Source organism: Engystomops pustulosus, chromosome 7 (genome assembly GCF_040894005.1).
Source record: "Engystomops pustulosus chromosome 7, aEngPut4.maternal, whole genome shotgun sequence".
Lineage (NCBI taxonomy): Eukaryota > Metazoa > Chordata > Amphibia > Anura > Leptodactylidae > Engystomops > Engystomops pustulosus.
In genome coordinates this window covers 147,396,960-147,414,470 of record NC_092417.1, presented here as the reverse complement: position 1 = coordinate 147,414,470, position 17,511 = coordinate 147,396,960, and the positions used below count along the sequence as shown (strand labels likewise).

Below are 17,511 nucleotides of genomic sequence, written 5' to 3'. Positions count from 1 at the left end.
CTTGCACTGGAATAGTTTCTAATCTGTTTGAAGAAAAGGAGATGATCAAACGCTGGGGCTGGTGTTTTATCTCGGTGGATTCGGCAGAGGTGAGGGGAGGGCTGCTGCACTGCTAAAGGTTATTCGTAGAGTCTGCGGACAGCTTAATGGACTACCCTCTGAGCGGTGCACATCACAGACGAGAGGGCTGGATAGACCACCGCAGTCCGGGCTCCAATCAACAGCGCCAGAGTTTATTGACGCTTTTAACCCTCGCGCGCTGCTGGAGGCATGAGACGAGAGACGCTTTTCTCACCTTGCCTGCGACCTTCTGTGCGATGTCTATTAGAAGTAATTGACATTTTGGAAACAAATAACTGAGTGTTTCACATACGCCAAAGGGAATTGCAAAGTATTACTTCTCCGGCAATGAGGGGGCAGGAGTGATTGTTACACTTGGAGGAAATCTAACCACTACTTGGAGAGGAGGTGTATGCTCCCCCTGGGTATAATTTCTGATCTGTACTGGATATATCTTCAATGAAATACTTTACAATTGGAAAGAACTAACACAAATATCAGTTTTATTTAGTATCTGTGAAAGAGAAACAAGAATAATTGACAGGTTGTGCTGTAGGCATGAAGATTCACTATGATAGAAGACCCTATGTTGGTATATTTAAAGGAGATTTTTGGGTTATAAAAAGAGCCATCATACCCACAGAACAAGTCCTGTTTATGAGACTGGTGGTGGTTTAACAACCAGAACCCTCTCAGATCCACCGATAAACAGAGAATGAAACCGGAAGCAGACAGCTCCACTCTTTTATTAGTGGTCAGGATGGTTTACTACAGATCATTCACCCTTCTTAAAGGACATATACCACTAGGTCATGGATTGGAAACCAAACACACAGACATGCAGTTTTGTTTCCCCTCTTGCAGGATCTGTTCTTCTTTTAGCTTTATATTCCCTTGTTTTTAAGGGAAAAAAAGGCTTTAAATTAAGGCAAATTAGCCTGAGGGGCTCCAGGCTCTATTAACACCTACGGAGCCTGGATCCCCTGAGGCAAATGTGCATAATCTTTAAAGCCTTTTTTTGCAAAACCCAGGGCATAGGAAGCTATAAGAAGAGCAGTTCATGTCAGAGGGGACACACACCTGTAAGTCAGTGTGCTTGGTTTACAACCCTTGATTCTGGTGATAGATGTCCTTTAATAAAAGTGCAGAGACTGGCCACTATACAGAAAATGGAGCCATCTGTCTCCTGTTCCATTCTCTGATAGCACAAAGAGCATGTAATCTACAAGAGTGCTGGGTTTAGAAACATATTTACAATCTAGTGTATAGGGCATGTATGTCACTTAACCCCATAATAGTGGACACATTATCCATGAAGTTTACACACAATACTTATGATTTAGTATTTGACTTTATTATGTGATTTTAGTTCATGTTCATGCTTTATTATGTTTCTGGTATTTAAAAAAGGTGTGGGTGTGTGTGAAAACAAAGAACATAAGTTGACCACAGGCTCGTGTTTTTAAAGATAAAAAACAGCAACACAAAGACTAAATAAGCAACAACAAAAAATCTACAAAACTCTGACTGTGGTAATCATCTCATATTTTTTATCCATGGCTTCCATCCTTTTAAAATGCATTATTATTTATGCTAATTAGCCAAAGGGCTTGGGGGTAGTTATCAGAGGCCCTCCATGCTTTAGCTTCACAGGCTGTTACACTTTCTCACCCTCCCCCTGCTCTCTCAGCAAACCTCCCTCTGCCTGCTGTAATCTCATGGCAGCAGAAAGTTTCATTAAAAAGTGTGAAGATGCAGCATGGCGGGGCTCTGGTTACTCCCCGAGAGCCCTTCTGGTTCATTATCATGAGTTTTGTGTCTGGGGCACTTTGGAGAGGGTAGTGAAAATTGTATGCTTGCCGTTTGCACAGTTTGCATGGAGCCTTAGGGTAATGGTTTCTCATGTAAGATCTTCATACACGTGTCCACCTTCAAAACAGCTGTAATTTTACCAAGGACTCCAATAATTCTCCTGAAATTCATTTAATACAATACCACAACATGCCGCACCTATTCACATACAGTATACAACTTTGTGACTTGCCACTGGGGAACAAAGAGCAACTCATCTGGTGACACAATTACCAGGATATGTCTAACCAAGAGCTAATCAATTTGCAAGGACACATCTGTATGGTAGTTGAAGCAGCTAAAACCAAATTGACTCTACAGAGTCAAATAGTACATGAGTCATGCCTCGATTTCAACAGGAAGTAGACAATATTCCATATACAGTATGTCGCTGAAGAGGATGTGAGAGCTCCATAGAAGGGTCCTCCACACATAATAGCCGATGACTGGGTTTCTTTTTAACTAAATAAATCTATACGAGCATCTAGCCTTTAGTCTAGCTCAAAAAATGTTTTCAATATTTTGGATATTTTACGAATACATTTTTTAATAATAACACGTGTGGTGGAGTCCCGTGTCAGGCTTCAGTGTAGTGACCTGCGATATTGGCTGTCAATGATCGGGGCTTGCTCTGGCAGTGATAATGAGTAGTTCCTGCCACTGACAGCTATTTGTAAGCAGCTAATGAGGTGAGTCATCCTGTAAAGTGGGCGTAATTATTAAATGTTTAGCAGGCTCAATCCATATGCATTACATCAATTGAGCTCACAAACTCACGTTATTATCCCTATGAAACTTTGGACAAAATTTTTTATTACTATCTAATACAACTCAAGTTGCACTGAAAAGTTTTGTAGCACTACCTAGTGGCTTTCACTATTAAGAGGTAATGCAAATGAATAAGCAAAGTTTTATAAAATCTTGAAAACTGCAGCTGTCACTCAGTAGTGACATTCAATCAGAACAGCTACCTAAAATCTCACCCTAGCCTTGCCAGAGTCTAGAAACCTATAATGGATCGTGGGTGTAACAAGGGTGTTGTCTAAGGGACCCTATTCATTAACCCCTGTAAAGAGTTCTGGACTTTGCTGAGAGAGAGACGTTAGGTAGCCATGTCTTAAAGTAGTTCTGGTATAGGTGCCTTCTGTCCCAGGAAAATCAGGAGACACTGGTGTGAGGCACTAGTCAGCAACAAGCCAAGGTCAAGGCAGGTGGAGTACAAGTGTAGGTCAGGGCACAGGTTTGTAATCTGGATTAGACAGCGCTCTCACAAAAGCAAAAAAAAAGATGGGAAACAGATCCAAAGACAGTATTGTGAACATTTAATCAAGTTGAGGGAGAAGATAGACATCTAGCATGATTACAGGGGGCAGTAAATAGGATATTCTTGCAGGAACTAGCATGACAGGAACCTTTAATTCAGGCACCTTCCCACCTTGCTTTTTATCATAGAGAGCACAGTGGATGTTGGGCCGGATAGACCAGGAGATGGGCAGACATGAGCCAATCACATGATCCCTACAGCATTGATGGAGGAGGGAAGAAGAAGCAAATGTTGTGCTGCAAAGGTTACCTAATGGCTTTGCTAAATCAGATCAAGCATTCTAAAAAACCCTTCAAAATTTCCCATTAAAATGTTCCTTTTAAAGGGCATCTACCACCAGGATGAAGGACTGTATACAAATGAGCCAAGGGGCTCTAGGTTCCATAGGTGTTAATAAAGCCTGGAGCCCCTCAGGCTCATTTTCATACCATGGTCAAGACAATGTCCTTTAAGTGTAAACTTTGTTGCATGGTTTTAAATGCCAGAATATTTGGGTTTTTGATCAATAAAGTACATTAAAAAAATGCATGGGCTTTCTTAAAAATGTCGAGTTTGAAATCTTACGGTTGTCTGTTCTGAAGATAATACTATCTATACCTGCACGCTGCTTACCTAGGATTACTGTGTCTTAAGAAATATGGTAAAGGGGGGCAAGGGGGTATGATAAATAATAGACCCTGTAATACACAATGAAATAAAGCTGGCGGGCAGCAGTTTATACTGCGGAGGACACGGTGAGACTGAAAGAGTTAGGGGGTAAATCAGCAAAGCCTTAAGGAATTATGGTGTGCAGCTATTAAATGGAAAATAAGCGGAGTAATGGATTTTCCGGGCCGTTACCACAAGCCTAGAGGGAATTGTAGGATAACATAATTAGGAAGCACCCGCAGAAACCAGTTATGGGTCACAGCTTTTTATCGGGTTATTACGGATAAGCAGCCCACACAGAGACTGCATTCATCAGGCAGAAAGACAAGTCATGTACAACCGGCATAGTCTCACATCACTCACAAACACCTTCACAGGAAATGTCATGGTAAAAAGAGTCAGCTCTACTGATACAAGATGCAGAAACACAACAAAATGCATAAAAAGATATATATCTCCCACACAAAAAATTCAATGACAGCATTTTACTCATCATACGGTATTACTTTATATTTTCTTGAAAATTAGATAAGAGTACCTGTACAGCATGTTCATTCTCGGGGCACAACAACAAACCCGTTGTCTGTTACGTGTGGCCCATGTGTCATCGGTGTGTAAGGCCTGTTCACACCCTGATGACAGGGGAAGAGACTTCACCAGGCCTAAACGGGCAGGAACAGGACCTGCTACGTAACTCGCAGCTAGGAGAGTCGGTTCACGGAAGGGGGTCATGGAAATAATGGTTGCGTGGAAGGGGCCTATTGAAATGCAATTGTGTGTGTGGTAGCTGACATAACTGGGGGCAAAACCATGTTTACATACAGGAGGCCTTATACTTATATTGACTTCATGAATGGAAGCTAGGCTGCATTTACCCAGATCAGCAACTACAAAGAAAACAACTTTCTTCACAGTTTTCTGCAGCAATCAATGAGGAATCGGACCCCACCCATACTTTAATTCTGTCTCTGTATAGCATATATATAGAAACTTCCAAAATGCTACAAAAAGAAAAATAAACCATAGTTGTCTTTATATTTATGCATTTGCAACACCCCTGCCGATGCAAGGCAGAGTGGTTGTTGCGGGGTGTTGCACATCTTTTGCATAAGCAGCAAAAGGGTCAAAATCAAAGGGTTTGTCCAGAAGTTAAAAAACTTGGCAAAAAAACAGTAACAAACCTGACCATGGTTTGTGTAGTTATTACAGTGGTTATTTGTGCAGTTATTCAGTGGTAAACAAGTGAGTGGAGCGTTGCAATACTACACACTATCCATTGTGAGGAGAGGAGATGTTTTAGGCTGCCGTCTGCATGTTTTTCGGCTAAAAAACGTGCTACGGCGTATACATTCAAGTCTATGGACATGATGGATGCTCAAACAGTGTCCATTTATTGTCCTGTGCGTCTTTATCCTTTTTGTTTTGGTTGAGAAAAAAAACGTGGGCTGCTGTGTTTTTCATGTCCTTTTGGAAAACATACTGACTAGTTCCTTTGTATTTTGAATTGTGTAAACTTTATTTCACAGTGAAAAAGTGTATGTTTTTAAAGTGCAAGAACAGATACCAACCGATTCCACATATACATACAAAAAAAAACTTAGACTCATGACAAAGACATGTTTTTGTCCATTTTTAAATGTTGCAGCATATGTCAAGTGGATGCAAAAAACTTAATGTGAGACTACAAAAAATTATCCATATTATTCAATCTTGAGACAACTCCTTTATATGTTTTGTGTTCCTGTACAATAAACAGTCATAATGCAAAGTAACAAAATTACAATATAATAATTGCTAAAAAATAGTTGGCTAACTCACCCAGGTGCCACTGCAGGAGGGATAACCAGGATGAACTGCAGCTTGGCCTGATGAAGTGCTTGCCCGATGTGTGTCAACATGTGGACCAGCCCCCTGCAACAATGAGAAAGAGCTATATCACAGACATATTTATACATTATAGTGCATATAAGTACAAGAAAATGAATTACTGTATTTAAGTACAGGGACTGCCAAACACTGGCAATACATAATGTGGTGCCTAATGTTGTACAGCCAAAGTCATATATATCACACCAGCTATAATGAGCTGAAAGGACTCTAAAAATTAGAAGTGACGGTGACTTATTAGGCATTTTGGTCCACTCCACTATATGAAGATAACAGTAGACCATCTAGTAATGATGAAATACCATCTTCTTTATGGAACAGACTAATATAAATCAATGTGTTTCTTACCACCTACCAGCTGATATATAACGAAGCTCTTACACCAGCACTTCAAATTCCAGAAATAGGTTTCTTTATAATTTGTACACAGCGGACTTCCACTAGATGAACCGTTCTTGCTTCCATAATATATATAAATTTATTTGCCCGAAATGTCAATTACCTTGCAGAATAAAGCATGTTCTATTTATTTACCAACCCTGCGAGCACCTTCTGCCTCTGCAACTTCATTCTGTTTTAGACATGGTGACAATTACTTTCATTATTTTTTACCATTGAGTTGCTGCTCCCTATTGTTGTTTGCTTATAAAACGTGACATGGAATAAATTATGCAAAAGGAGGAAAAATGTGCGATATAAACCCAATAAATATGTATAATCCACTAATAACTTCATAATTACATTTCTCATTTGATATACGGGCACTGACAATCTACAAGCTGAAATGCTTGCCGCCTAATGTGACCCTTTATGTACAAAAATATGGTACATGTAGGGGTGACTCATAATGAAAGACTATAGGATATACCATCAACAACTGTGACGGGTACAACGAATACAGTAACCACCAAGTTTCACCTACCAATTATCACCTACTATGATAAGATTGCACAAGAAAAGAAGCTGGTCCTTAGTTTGTCTACTTCAACTCCTTACTAATGATGGAAAGGTCATCAAGCAGCCGTTACATACTGGTAAGGAGGAGCACCGGGTGTGTGTGTACCTATCAAGCACAATGCTGTACATAGTAGAGGGTGGCTGGTATCGCAGCTTAGCCCCATTCACTTGTACAGGGTGAACTGCAAACTGGCTACGTGAAAAAAAAAGAAATCATTGGTGAGGGTGCAGAAGGAGCAATGATCCCAAGGTAAGTTAGGAACCAGGATGTTCTCCACTCCATGCAGTGCGTCTACTACAAATCTCCTCCTTTCTTCTCTCCACTCTCTCCATCCAGCAATCCTGAGTCTGAGTGGCAAGGTTTAGAGAGAAACCACATCATTGGTGAGGGGCCAAGAGGAGCATGAAGCCCAAGAATATTGAAGGACCAAATCATTGGTGAGGGAACAGGAGGAGCACTGAGCTTATGAATAGTAAAAGACCACATCTTTAGTTATGGAGCAGGAGGAGCACTGAGCCCAAGAATAGTGAAGGATCATATCATTGGTGAGGGGGCAGGAGGAGCACTGAGCCCAAGAATAGTGAAGGATCATATCATTGGTGAGGGGGCAGGAGGAGCACTGAGCTTATGAATAGTGAAGGACCACATCATTGGTGAGGGAGCAGGAGGAGCACTGAGCCCAAGAATAGTGAAAGACCACATCATTGGTGAGGGGGCAGGAGGAGCACTGAGCCCAAGAATAGTGAAGGATCATATCATTGGTGAGGGGGCAGGAGGAGCACTGAGCCCAAGAATAGTGAAGGATCATATCATTGGTGAGGGGGCAGGAGGAGCACTGAGCTTATGAATAGTGAAGGACCACATCATTGGTGAGGGGGCAGGAGGAGCACTGAGCTTATGAATAGTGAAGGGCCACATCATTGGTGAGGGGGCAGGAGGAGCACTGAGCTTATGAATAGTGAAGGGCCACATCATTGGTGAGGGGGCAGGAGGAGCACTGAGCCCAAGAATAGTGAAAGACCACATCATTGGTGAGGGGGCAGGAGGAGCACTGAGCCCAAGAATAGTGAAGGACCACATCATTGGTGAGGGGGCAGGAGGAGCACGGAGCTGAAGAATAGTGAAGGACCACATCATTGGTGAGGGGGCAGGAGGAGCACGGAGCTGAAGAATAGTGAAGGACCACAGCATTGGTGAGGGGGCAGGAGGAGCACTGAGCTGAAGAATAGTGAAGGACCACAGCATTGGTGAGGGGGCAGGAGGAGCACTGAGCTGAAGAATAGCGAAGGATCACAGCATTGGTGAGGGAGCAGGAGGAGCACTGAGCTGAAGAATAGCGAAGGATCACAGCATTGGTGAGGGAGCAGGAGGAGCACTGAGCTGAAGAATAGCGAAGGATCACAGCATTGGTGAGGGAGCAGGAGGAGCACTGAGCTTATGAATAGTGAAGGACCACAGCATTGGTGAGGAGGCAGGAGGAGCACTGAGCTGAAGAATAGTGAAGGGCCACATCATTGGTGAGGAGGCAGGAGGAGCACTGAGCCCAAGAATAGTGAAGGACCACAGCATTGGTGAGGAGGCAGGAGGAGCACTGAGCCCAAGAATAGTGAAGGACCACAGCATTGGTGAGGAGGCAGGAGGAGCACTGAGCTGAAGAATAGTGAAGGGCCACATCATTGGTGAGGGGGCAGGAGGAGCACTGAGCCTAAGAATAGTGAGGACTTCAAGAGGAAAAAGGAAAAGTCGGCACTCACCATCCAGTAAAAAAATCTTTGTCTTTACTTCAATTCTTCATAAAAGACGTTCAAGCGACATAGGGTGGGATAAAACAAGCAGGGGATAAGTACACACTTATCCCCTGCTTGTTTTATTCCTCCCTGTGTTGCTTGATCATCTTTTATGAAGAATTGAAGTAAAGACAAAGATTTTTCTACTGGATGGTGAGTGCCGACTTTTCCTTTTCCTCTTGAAGTTTAGAAGATAACACTGCAGCATAATAGTCTGAGTGAGCACCACCATCTAAACTTTCACAGAAGTTATCCAAGCTATAAGACCCACAGCAAATAATATATAGCGCCCCTTTCTTCCTACCCTCCATATATAAGAATAGTGAGGGACCACATTAATGGCGGTGGGCAAGAGAAGCATTACGCCCAAGAATAGTGAAGATCCACATCATTGGTGAGGGGGAAGTAGGAGCATTGAGATGAATAGTGAAGGACCACAGCATTAGTCAGGGGGCAGGAGGAGCATTGAGATGAAGAATAGTGAAGGACCACAGCATTTGTGATGGGGAAGGAGAAGCAATAAACACAAGAAAAGTAAATGACCACATCAACGTTGAGGAGCACTGAACCCAAAAATAGCAAAAGACCACATTAGTGAGGGAGAATGAGAAGCAATAAAACCAAGAATAGCAAATGAAACATCACTGGTGATGGGGCAGGAGCACTGAGCCCAAGAATAATGAAGGACCACATCAATGATGAGGGGCAGAAGAAGTACTGAACCCAAAAATCATTACCACATCATTAGTGAGAGAGAATGAGGAGCAATAAGCCCAAGAGCAGCACTTGACATATTATTGGTGGGGGAGCATAAATAACAGGAATAGAAAAGGACCACATCATTGGTGCGGGAGCAGGAAGAGCACTGAGCTCAAGAATAGTGAGAGTCCACATGATTGTAGAAGAGGCAGGAGAAGCAGTCACAATACAAATAGTGGAGGACAGCTCTCAGGTGCTGAGAAGCACAATACAAGTGTCTGTCTGATCTGTCTGAATACAGTTTATGTTTATTTTAAAATACAAAAAGCATTTTCTTTAATTCCATAAAAATATTAACCTTAAAATTAAAATAAACCAAAAGTTAAATCGACATATCACCATTTTAACATGTGGTAGCCCCACATTATTGGGGAAAATTAACACTAGAGGAAACTTTGGAAGTGCTGGCACAAGACCCGTTTTAGTTCCAAACACCTTATGGCTAACCCACATGAAAGTGCGCAGTCCATGAAGCATGACTGTAAGATTGGTGTATTTCACTGACCAAACAATGCTATAGGGACACGACTCCAAGCATCATAGTACTACATTCCTGAGGGTTCCCTGAGGTGGCAGGGACTCCTTACAGCATATATAACTATCATGATTGCATAGCATTGTTCGGACAGTGAAATTAATGTTGGCAATAACTTAAGCTGTTTTGAGGGGGCCTAGTCATGGTTTACATTGGTCTACATTCTTGCACAATTGGGACTGATGAATGTCATCAAGAGTGCAAAGTGCCGGATTGTTGAGGGGCATGAGAGTTAGACAACCACCAATCTGACAATGGTGGACTTTCTGAGCAATGTAGTACAGTAGCTCACATAAAATGTGTTAACTTAAATTTGATATGTGTGGCAAAGTTAAACCATGAGTACAGAAAAGTGCTTTGAGGGACATCTACAAGATTGTCTCAGCAAAACACAACTGTTCTAAAATGCAAGGAAACAAGACTTAGCTATAGGAAATAGTGCAGAATTCCTCAATATAACCTTCATGGAAATAAGGGGGGGCGCCATAGATGCATTTATAACATTCCGTTCCATAGCCTTAAACCTAGATAGAATATATATATTTAAACCCACTCTATGTACTAGAGAATAAGAGGATCAAACAGGACTGGAGGTTTAACAGCAGACGACAAGAAGAGAGAACCCTAGCCGTCTCTGACTTCACATTCTATCCGTGTTCCAAATGTCCCTCGGGATTCTCCTTCAAGAGAGAAACTTCTGTGCTTTTCTAAAGTCTGTGTAGGTTTTACTTTCATCAGTGGAAGTGGCTCCATATGCATTTCATGAGAAACACCCGACTAGTGATATAAATAGGCTCTGTCGTACATTTATTTTACCGTCTGTGCGCTCTCTAATTTTTGGGATTATGCTGTAAAATAGCAGTGTGGCTGGCCAAGAATTTGGGAGGTTTAACCCATGAGTGGGAAGTAGTACTGGTGGCTGTAATTGAAGTCCTCTCGGCACGAAAGAGTCTAATGAATGATAATTGGATGAGGCCAGTGAATATACTGTATGCATTACATGTACTCTCTGATTTACTAGCCCGAGAATGGAGATTGCAGAAAAGGCCATTTTACAACCTCCATTGTCTTTTAATGCAGACTTTTTACATAAATTACTGGCTGCAATTGTAACATAAAATGGGAGAACTCAGAATGCAACGTACATGGGATTATTACAAGTGAAAATGGGCAGAAATTATAACAGAAGCTCAGGATACTGTTGTTCAGATCAGATTCTTGGATTAAAACAAGTAATCTAATAATTATCACATAACCAGGTTATTACTTGCTTACATAATGCCTGCACCACATGTTTCTATCTGTAATTTTATTTGAAGTAGTTTTCCCAGCAGAAAAATTATTAACCTAACCTAAAACATAAGTCCTCAATATAAGGATAATAGGGGTGCAGCACCAGCACATAGATCAGCTGTTCTCAGCAGCCTATAAACACAGAGTATAAGAGGAAGGAGACAGCTCCATTCTCTGTATAGTGGCTGAACCAAGTCATTGCAGTGTAGATTTCAGTTTAATGGAGTAAAAGCTGATAAAAGGTTCCCTTTAAAGGAAATCTACCATTAAAAGCAAGCATGATAAACCAGAAACACTAACTCACAGGCCTCCTTCCTTTTAAGATCAGCTTTTAAAATTATATTAATTATGTTGGGGGGGTGGTATCAAGAGCTCCTCTGTGCTGCAGATTCACAGGCCATTACACTGTCTCACCCTGCACCCCTGCTCCCTCAGCACTCCCCCTCCTTCTGCCTGATCTAATCTCACTACAGCACAGGACGTTTCAGCACACAGAGGGAGTGGGAAGTGTCTGATATAGCCGAGTGCTGTGCTTACCATAGGTAGAGGATAACAAAAATACTTAGTAAACCCCTTTAATACTTTATATTCCATTCTGATTTGACTTTATCATAGAAGAATCATGGCTTTTGTATTGCTGTCTGTCTACGTAAAGAGAAATTTATTGCCGTGTCCCAGTAACGCATAGATGATTAAACTGTGCGATTCTGTGTTCGTTCACCCCCACCTTGTATTATCTGTATTTTCTAAACCTTTTCCAAAATATGTGGATAGGATATCGTATCTACATGCGTTGGCGTTCTTATACTGTGCTAATGCAACCGGGTCACCTAATGTGCTCAGGAACGCTAGAGCAATTCTCCAGCTGCCTTCCTTTGCTGTGAGCTATGTGCTGTCCCTTAGGAAATTCATCTGTAATGAGCCAGGCTACCCCTAAATGAATGAGACTGCTGCCAGAAGAGCTAGCCCGCGTTCCAATAAGTAATAACCCCCTCCCTGTCCTCCCCACCTTGTTACACAGGAGGCAGGCGCAGTTATTCCCATTAACCTTTATAAAGCTTAAGACAAACGGTGTGTTTGAAATGAAAATGTAAGCTGGGTTCCCCCGGGAATTCGTGGATGTAGGGAGCCTTTCAAGCAGCTGGTTGGATAAGTGAGTGGGTGACAGGCTCAGCGGAGATCTGACAGCTCTCCCGGTGCTTGATGCATGAGAGGTATACAGAAGGCACCTGCTCTGGCACAGCAATGAAATGTAACCCCAGGGCCAGGCCTCATCTATAATCCTTTCATTTCTTGATTTCAAGGGACAGTGATTTTAAAGGAGAATTTCATTAAAAAGTGCTGGTAATCTTATAAATAGAACCAAAAGAAACCTGAAGCTCTTTAATCTTTCATAAATTGTATTACATATTTTGTATTTATGAAGGCAATTACTATGCTGCTGATATACTGAATGTTGTATATCGCATGCATTATTCGGTTTAATTACATTTTTCATTAGCCTCCCTACATCTTAGACAAGTCCAGGCAGATCTAGCAGGTCTACATTACCTATCCAAGCCAAGTATCCAAAATAAATAATCCTACTACCGAGTGTCTAGCAACCTCTATTCTGAGGGCTAAAAAGGAACCTGTCAGCAAAATTAACCACCCCCCAAAAAACAAAATATACTTTCATACACTGCCCCTATCCCTAGATTGTCCCTCTCCATGGCTGTAAACTTGAACGCTCAACTCCTAAAGTTGTATGCAAATGACCTGAGATGAGTCCGATCAGCGTCTTCCTTGAAGGTCCGTTTTAATCATTAGTCTCCTGCACAGCCACGCCTCTCTGTTCTTGATTGGCAGCCCATATGATGATCTGCTTCACTGTCCCGAGAGGTCACTGGCCACCTGGTCCCCTTTGAGAACTCTGGGGGATGTGTGTGGCCATTAGGGTGGTCCTCACTGCCCTGTGGCATCCTTAATCCAAGGTTCTGTGTGGGATACATATTTCTTTAGAGTATAAAGAATGTGATAATATAAAAATAATATATGTGTGTACAAAATAAATTCAAATCACTTCCATTTCCAAAGAAAGAAGATAACAGTGTAGAAATATATAAATACATGTACACATCAGGTAACCTCATTTTCCTCAGTTAAAAATTGGGTCCTGAAGCTTTGTGGACTCCTCTTAGTACAAGTTGAATTGTAGTGGATATACAGTATATCGGATGTAACTGTTAAGGTAAACCTAGCTGATGGCCGGCGAGATCTTAGGCCGCATATAAAACTTCGAGGCTAACGGAATGTGGGCGTGACGTAATGCTGACGTAATGCGTAATGCTGATTTTAGCCCCAAGCAATAGCATGAGCATGTCTTGCATCAGCAGTGGTCTGATTCATTTCCTTGCGACCGTGCACACATGCAATAATTTAATAATTTGAAACACACAATTGACGCACTATAAAGAGGATATCTTAAATCCTACCCTTACATAACAACTGTACCAATTTTCTAAAGCTTAGATGGGAGTCAAGCTTCCAATAGCAAATGGTATGTTCAAATGCCTTTGTCAGCAGTATGAATAAATCCAGTACTTAAACAGAACCCATCACAAGGAATGTCATTTTTAGCTGGAGGAAGGCTCCAATAGCTTATGCTATACTAATTTTAAAAATGCCTTTGTTGGCATTCAAAATGATTTCAGTAGTTTATAACAGTTTATTTTACATTACCTGACTCCCTGCCAGCAACATGTGGTGAGTCCCAGGGGAAGGGAAGCTGGTGCCATGTCAATCTTCTCCTCTTAACACACATATGCAAATCCCTCACCCCTCCCCACTTACTGTCATGTGCATTGAGCAGGCGAGGCAGGGGGATGATGTAAAGGAGGGGAGACTGACACAGGCACAGACATGCTGCAATTGCCCACTCCCAATGCATTGCTGGAAGGGTGCCAGGTAATGAGAATTAAAATTTTACAAACTACTGAAATAATTCAGAATGCTGACAAAGGCATTTTATAAATCAGCATAGCCTATTGCAGACAATGAATTTGGATAGATTTTCTATAAAGGGGTTAATTTCTCCTAATCCTGTCTGAGATGTAAATGAACTGACACATTTCAAACACAGTGAACCATTTCCTTTAAGTGGATATTTTAAAGAGCAAGACAAATATATATTCAAGACACTAATTCTAGTCTTCAGAAAAGTTCCTAAGATCAGAGAAGTACAGTACTTAGATGTTTTATGAGATGTACTAGAAGCAAAAATTTCACTTAACATTCGACCCTGCAAATGTCAATGTGTCAAAAAGGGAAAAATTTCAATTAAGTCGGATGGTAAAACTCTGAAAAATAAGTTAAAGTAGTACTGCTATGATCCATATTTTTAGTGACTCTAGAAAAAACATACAAAGAAAAGGAGCCCAACAGGCACAAGATACAGAGCGGCCTATGTATTTATTGCTCCACATACAATTATTGCTTTAAACATTATAGCATTGCCTCAAAACTTGGCTTATAGCAGTAATTATACACTGTCTATTGTAATAACAGTACAGGCAGTCCCCGGGTTACATACAAGATAGGGTCTGGAGGTTTGTTCTTAAGTTGAATTTGTATGTAAGTCGAAACTGTATATTTTATAATGGAAGTTCTAGACAATTTTTTTTCTTTTGCCCCAGTGACAATTGGAGTTTCAAAATTTTTGGTGTAATTGGACCAAGAATTATCAATAAAGCTTCATTACAGACACTTTACAGCTGATCATTGTAGTCTGGGACTATAGTAAAGCATCCAGAGAGCTTCACCAGAGGTAACAGTGGGCAGGGGGGTCCGTCTGTAACTATGGGTTGTCTGTAAGTCGGGTGTCCTTAAGTAGGGGACCGCCTGTATAATGAAAACAGCAAATGGATCCGTTGTTTTCTATACAATTTTCTCTACCTCATGGAACTATTGCAAAGTGAAAGTTGCAGAGTTAGGCCTCATGCACACTGCCGTTATGGGGGCCGTGAGCTGGCTGCAACTATGTAAGTATTTTGCAAGACATTCATGATATTTTTATTAATATCAATTTGGGACCTATATGACCAACTGATCATGGTCAGAAAATATTCATGGTCGGAAAAATGGCAAAAAGTGGCGAATCGGACATTTGGGCACTATTTTCCATTATCGTGTTCACAGCTAACAATAATCTTTTGTATATTTTGATAGAACGCAATTTTGGGACATGGCGATGCTGAACATGTTTAGGATTTTTACTGTTTATTTTTATATGTGTTATAGGGAAAGGAGGGCGATTTAAACTTTTACATTTTTTAATGTTTTTTTTTAATTTTATTTTTACTATTATTTCAGACTCCCTCCTAGGGTACTTTAACCAAGGAGGGTAGCCCTCAAGGTCCTCTATCATTATCAGTTTTAATATTGTGTTGGGAGAGGGGGAGTGTTGTGAACATTTATCTAATATAATTCATTAAGAAATTCTGTTTAATTTGGAAAAAAAAACATTTCAAAATGGCCCCTAGCAAAGGATTTACTTCTCCAATGGCTGATTGAAGAGGGATCTCTACTCTTCTCTATGTTTGTTTACACAACTTTGAGCAGTTAATGTTAACTCTTTTTGCTCTCTCCACAACTGTAGTATGCTATCGGCATTAGTTTTAAACATTAAGCCGAAAGTGAAAGGGTTGATTCTCACTGCTCAAAGCTGTGTAAACACAGGGAGATTAGATGTACACTAACATAGTCAGCCTCATAGACACACACTGTCCAGGCTAGAAAGCAGATCTCTACAGGAGGGAGCATTACAGCCAGCACCTGTGTTAGTGCTGGGATGCTAGTGAACAGTGGAGGGTAAACTTTGAGGACTAGTGAGTTACATTGTGAAAAGCAAGGAGGGCAATCATAGTGGAGGGGGCATGCTGACACAGGGTCAGTCTTCAACACAGAGATGATTTTATGCTTTTATGTTACTGTCACGAACCCGACTCACCGGAGTTCACACACGGGGATACCTACTCTATGGAGTCCCAGAATTTAGCCCTTAAGCTCCGCCCACTTCCACAAAATGGCGTCCTTACGCTAAATTTACTCCACAGAATTTCCGCCCCAGCCACACTGCCACCACCCACGAGTTACTTGCTCAAAGAAGGCCGTAGGCACCTCAACCACACAGACAATGCACCCTGATGATAACTCAGCACATGCACTCACTACTTACACGATATTACAATTATAAATTCACACAGAACATGCAATCGCTTACTACATGGACTATGCTAATAATGACCTCTGGTAACGTGATTCCCTTTAGAGACTCAGATTCTTTAAGACTACAAGCAGAGGCTTATTAAAAAGTTTTAATTTACATAAAAATGCAGTACACTCAAATAATTCAATTGTCAGATAAAATAAAAAAAAAGGATTAAAACAATACACATACAATACTTACAAACAGTAGAGGTAGGAAACAAAAAATTCTTGCTAGTGAAATAGGAAGAAATTCTTTGGCCCGAGGACAAGGCATAAGCATCGATCCAGCCTTCTATTGTCATAGAGTCACCCAGACTGAACACTACTATGTGGCTGCTTCATTAATTTAAGCCCAGGTGATTTTTGACCCCCACCCCTGGCTGTGATGTCACTGTGAGGGGGATTTTTCTATCCCCCTCCCATCAGTGAGCTACTTTTTGGGTCTGGGTTTTTATCAGAACCCCATAACTTTTGATTGGGAGATGGCACAATTGTGCCATGGCTTCCAACCAAACGGGCATGTTATTCCCATTAACCCCATACCAAACTCGGGGTGTCTTAGCCTAATATCAGGGGTGTTCTGCTATTGGCTGCCTTCCATTGCAGCTAATGTTCTGATTTTCAGACCAGGAGTGTGTCTAGACCCCATAACTGTCCTGTGTAACTTGGGACCTATAATTATGAATTATGTCCCAGTTATGGGCAGCTATGATATTCCCCTTTGTCTGAATTTGGAGGGAAAAACATGTAGTCTGTGGCTTCTTTTCATCCCCCACTAACTAGACTACTCTGGCCGAGAGGTGTTAATTTTACCACTTAGGAAGACCATGCTTCTCTGATCAAGCATAGACTCCCTGGGGTTTTATAACCCCCTGCCAGGCTCACCTTCCTGGCTGATCTTAAACAAATGGAGCCTAATGATTTATAACAGGCAGAATGAAACACAAAGAAAGAAAAAAAATATATATATATATAACAAACAAACTGTGGAGGAGTAATATTATTATCACACCTCCCTCCAGAGATATGGCATGGGATTTTGATATTCTAATCAATATCCCAAGCCATTGTCCGCCGGCTCTCCCTGCCGTGACAACCCGTCCGCATTCCCATGTTCACTGCCCTTCTTGTGTTGAATGGTAAAGTCATATTGCTGTAGGCC

General features: G+C 41.4%; 1 protein-coding gene across 3 annotated transcripts in view; it reads right to left on the bottom strand.

The window, feature by feature from the left end:
• CHID1 (chitinase domain containing 1) overlaps positions 1–17,511 on the bottom strand; it is a 276,364-nt gene that overhangs the window by 194,471 nt on the left and 64,382 nt on the right. For all 3 annotated transcript variants that reach the window (XM_072118163.1, XM_072118165.1, XM_072118164.1), the window contains exon 8: positions 5,702–5,794. In XM_072118163.1, the coding sequence (XP_071974264.1) occupies positions 5,702–5,794 (93 nt within the window). The remainder of the gene's footprint in view (positions 1–5,701; positions 5,795–17,511) is intronic.